The following is a 4,785-nucleotide window of genomic DNA, read 5'->3' on the forward strand; positions in this document are numbered from 1 at the left end:
GGCGTAGGATTTTTCTACAGATATTTGTCTTTGTTACTTGTTTATGTAATAATCATATGTCTTTGTTGGATTTTCAGTTATGATGGCTACAGGATGCACATGACCTCACATTAGTAAAGGAGAATCTGTGAGGCCTTTTTCTCCACATGGTTTCTTATCACTTACATCATTCACCTTGAAAAAGATTCATAGTGATGTTGAAATGAATTATGTGTCTCTGGTGGATACATCTTTTGTAGAGCAGGCAGGTATGGATACTGAATGTAGTACTAGTAATGATGTAAAGTTCAGAAGGTCTTAGGCGTAGGCCTTGGATAAACTACGGGATGTTTAATGTGATCTCAGATGAGGAATCTGACATGGAACCAATTGATCTGGTAAGCATCTTGCACCTTGTTATCTCTTGCTACCGTTACTTAAACCCATCTAATTTAAATGGGTCTATTGACAATGAAGAAGATCCTCTTTAACTTCCATTACGATCGAATGGATATCTCTTATATGGAATCAAAAGAAGATGCAATGATTTCTTTCAAGAATTCTGAAAAATTCCCTCTTCCTTCTTTTCTGTCAAATTTATCATAACCACTACTTACACTCCAAGAAATTAACAGGAAGTAAGCACTAATGAATAGAGCCGCAAGACCATAGAGACACATGGCGGTCAGAATCAGCCCCCCTTAATAGAAACGAATGATACAACGAAATCCCCTCTAATTTCTGGGCTTGTAATAAGCATAGATGGTATAGAAAGTTTGTGCAAAGGTGAACAGAAGCAGGACGACTGCAGCCAGGAGGGAGAGGATAGCCCAAGGGTTGCTGAAATAGTTGTGCTTCAGGCTAGCCTTCCATGTATTCCACCTGTGGTTGTAGTAGTCATTCATCTGCTCAGATAGTGCTGAAAGATAGCTTTCATTGATGTCAAACACCACCTCCTCACACAGTTTATTGAACAAGTCTGCTACCTCATCATCACTCCCCAGCCAGTGCTCTATAATCCCCCTGTAGTGAAGGTAGCTCACATCATCTCCCGAGTTGATGAGGTTGTCCATGAAGACGATATAGGAAGTGATTTCATTGCTGCAGTCAAGATGGCATTGCTCGAACGCGATCAAGTTGAGGAAAAGTGACTTGGTTCCATCATGGATCAGTAGCCTTGGCATCTGCAGGTATCCTCTTTCGAACCAGATGTCCCAGAACCGGTCTGTCTTCCTCTTCCTAATCCTGATCCCCGCCTCTCTTAGCTCGGTAATGCAGTGTACCAGCTGTTGTCTCCGCTTGTCGGCTACTCGAATCGCGCTGGATCGGCGGCGGCGCCAGATCTTCGGAGCCCGGACTGGCTCAGCCGGCCCGCTTCTGAGCAGACTCCTCCTGAAGACATCAAGGCAATGGAGTCCTCCTGTCAGTGGGTCGAAGGGTTGTGTTGCTGGGATTCTATTGGTGTCGAGAGGTTCATCATTGGGCACGAGTGGATCAAAGAATTGGAGTGCAAGCTTTGCAACCATGAATCTCTTATCTGGATCACCTTCTTGCAAGGTGTAAAGCCGTTCAAGGACAAACAGTGGGAGCTGGTTCTCCAGCATGATCATGTCACGCTGTATGGAGTGCATGGTGCCTCTCATGGCGAAGACGGGATCGTTCCGGGAGTACCCCAAGTTCTTGAATCCCTCGACCGCACCGCGGAAGAGCTCGAGGACCAAGAAACCATCGATCATCATCATCTCGCAGAATTCGTTGCTGGTCAGGCTGATAGTCCCTTCATAACACTCTCTTGCTCTCTCTTCCAAGTCTTTCATGGCGTCGGAGTAGGCCCTAACATCTTGCTTAGTGCGCTCGAGTACATGCCGAAGGCACCGCCATTTGTGGTGCTCCATGTCGCGGAGGCGCTTCTTCCCATGGTGGTAGGGGCCGATGGACACGATCTGGGGGACGTAGGCCTTGTCGTCGTTGTCTCGGAGGCACTTGGGGACTCTGTAGATGCAGAGCTTTGCCCATGAACTGGAGGTGTCCTCATGGAGGGTCTGGTTCAGCTTCTCTCTGATGGAGATCACCCACTCTGAGTCTGGCTCTGAACTCACTGCTTCTTGCTGTGCCACTGGCTCAAGGGCGCCTTCAGGTTTTGCAGCACTTTGCTTAACTGTTTCGCTCAGCTTCAAGGTGATAAGGTACCAGCTGACGAGTTCTTTGTTGAAGACTGCCACCATCCTCTTTCTTCTTCCCTAAAAAATATCAAACAACCACATGATATGTCCCTTCTTTAATCCTTAGCTTTTGGCCTATGAAGGGAACAACATCCTGTAGAACTGAATTATTAAAGAGTTGGACACCTTTTCTCCAAATGCCCAACTGCGCCTTTCCTGCTTTCATGGCCCATTGGATGATGCGAAAGTGCAGCCAGTGTTTATGAGCAAGTTGCATCAGCTGACCATTACTTTCGAACTAGTATGTGGTAATAACCATATGGATGCAAATAATTCAGGACTACCAAATATACAAATACTACCATCTAACGTCTAACTGTTTGCATCAACATGGATGACATGTCTATATTTTAGGGCCAAGAATAAGTTCCCCGTGTTTCATGGGGATGGCTCATAATTGCAAAGAACTGTGGTGTTGATTTGGAAGGATATCTTTACTGCATTAAAACAAAGTCATCTAATAAACCTGCCAAGTTGATTTAATAATAATCAGTTGGTAGATTGAACATTAGATTTATTTGGAAAATAGGAAAGAGAAAATGAATAGCAGAGCATCACTTTGTAGATTTTCCTTTTTCAACAAACAGGCATGATCTTGCTATCCTTTTTGTTTTTTTATGGATATGCTTGGTTATCCCAAATGAGCATATTGACTTTTATGAGCAATTTATTAAAAGGGGGGATTCTGATCTTACACTCCACTGTATGGTAGGTAGGTCATATCCCATTGTTTCTATTTATATTAAAACCCTAGGTCCCCCTTGCCAACCACGAAGTAGACTTAGCTTCGGCAGCGATCCTCATGGTAAAGATGCAAACCCAGATTGGTTTCAATGTCATCATCCCCTATCTTCATACCCCTATTAAATCTTATATTGCAAGTTTTCTTTGTCAAATCCGACCCTATAGATGGATTCATCATTTAGTAAAAAAATGACACTTGGATCCTATTTTTTAACAAAAAAAGGTAATTTTTTAAATTACAAATTTTTGTTTTTGATAACCATTTATTTTTTAATCCCCAAAAAATTATGCACACAAGTTAGATTTAGGCTATTTAATTGTCTAGCTTCACTAAATTAATGATGTAGACACATCTGTATAGTCCAATTTGATCAAAACAACTTGCATCAATGAAATCCCAAAGATATCGGGATGACATATTGGATGAGTAGAACCGATTCGATGCAAACCTGTACTTGTGGGTTTGGAACCCGTGACGTCCTGTTAACTTGGTGATGTTCATGAGTTGCTGATACTTAGATAAGCAGCCCTTGTAGGCCATATGACTCTATACCTAGCTTATACTACCATTCCCTGTAATGACCTACTTAGTCATTGGGTACTTTTTATGTATAGGTTGTCAATTCGTGTGATAGAAGGAAAAGGGACCCACAATGTGCTGCCTTCCCTCTTTAACAAAAGCAACAAAAGAGGCCCATGTGGTAAGCGGGGTCCTGTGTCAAGTTGAAGGCCCATGATCGAATCCCTCTGCCACATGGGGCGGCTGTTGTTCTGATAGGGATCCGCCTAACCCCAGATTACTTATCAAAAAAAAAAAAACACCAAACGAGCATGGCCCCACGATATCCATAGAGTGAAGGATTGTAAGCAAGAGACATCCCCACTTGCTATGTATGAAAATAAAACCTCCACCAACTGTTAACATTGCATGTGAATTTTGATGGCCTACCAACGTGAATGCCTTGGAGTTCCAGGTTGTAGCTTAGAGATATGCAGCCTCTAATTCACTGTCATTATATATATATATATATATATATATATATATATATATATATATATATATATATATATATATATATATATATATATATATATATATATATATATATATATATATATATATATATATATATAGAGAGAGAGAGAGAGAGAGAGAGAGAGAGAGAGAGAGGTCCCTGATAAACCCATTTGGTGCTAAGAGTTTTTCAGCTTCTTCCGTGCTTTTTATGCGGTTCCGGTCCTATAAACAGTTAATCATACTGGCCATCCATCACGGCCTTGATGGACGGCCAGCACAAAAAACTCAAAAAAATGCTAAAACATCATTTTTTGCTTTTTTTTGGCATTGGCGGTGCTCAAAAGTGTCGTTAAAACACTTAAAGGACACTGACATCCTATTTTAAAAAGTGTTTAACGACACTTTTTAGCTAAAGCCACAAAAGAGGAAAAACTTGCTTTTAGAGAGTTTTTTCCTCTCTCTCTCTCTCTCTCTCTCTCTCTCTCTCTCTCTCTCTCTCTCTCTCTCATATATATATATATATATATACGAGCCAGTGTATTGTCCAACTCGCAGCATTGCACCGCGCATTTTTTTTAAATTTCTGACCCTGAACCGCCACTAAAGACATGGTTTCCACCCTGGCCTTTAGCAGTGGTCAAGACCGCCACTAAAAACTGTGTTTTGCGCAAAAACAGTGATTTAACGTCAGATTTTTTACTGTTTGATGATACGACCTACTCTCTCTATATATAGTCCTTTTTATTTATTATTAGCTTATTTTTTGATATTTCGCAGATAAAAAACAAAGAAAACAAAGCATTTCAAATTTTCACAAAAACT

At 41.2% G+C, this 4,785-nt stretch overlaps 1 protein-coding gene across 1 annotated transcript; it reads right to left on the minus strand.

The window, feature by feature from the left end:
* Positions 1-526: 526 nt before the first annotated feature.
* LOC149817066 (UPF0481 protein At3g47200-like) lies at positions 527-2,218 on the minus strand. The gene has a single exon (XM_089987192.1). The coding sequence runs from the start codon at positions 2,202-2,204 to the stop codon at positions 714-716; it is 1,491 nt and encodes a 496-aa protein (XP_089843318.1). The 5' UTR covers positions 2,205-2,218; the 3' UTR covers positions 527-713.
* Between the last annotated feature and the right edge of the window lie 2,567 nt (positions 2,219-4,785).

Source organism: Nuphar pumila, chromosome 14 (genome assembly GCF_984573655.1).
Source record: "Nuphar pumila chromosome 14, dmNupPumi1.hap1.1, whole genome shotgun sequence".
NCBI classification, from domain to species: Eukaryota; Viridiplantae; Streptophyta; class Magnoliopsida; order Nymphaeales; family Nymphaeaceae; genus Nuphar; species Nuphar pumila.

What these genes read in the sequence shown, in the direction of transcription:
- LOC149817066 (XM_089987192.1), bottom strand. Translation starts at nt 2,204, where the DNA reads ATGGTGGCAGTCTTCAACAAAGAACTCGTCAGCTGGTACCTTATCACC.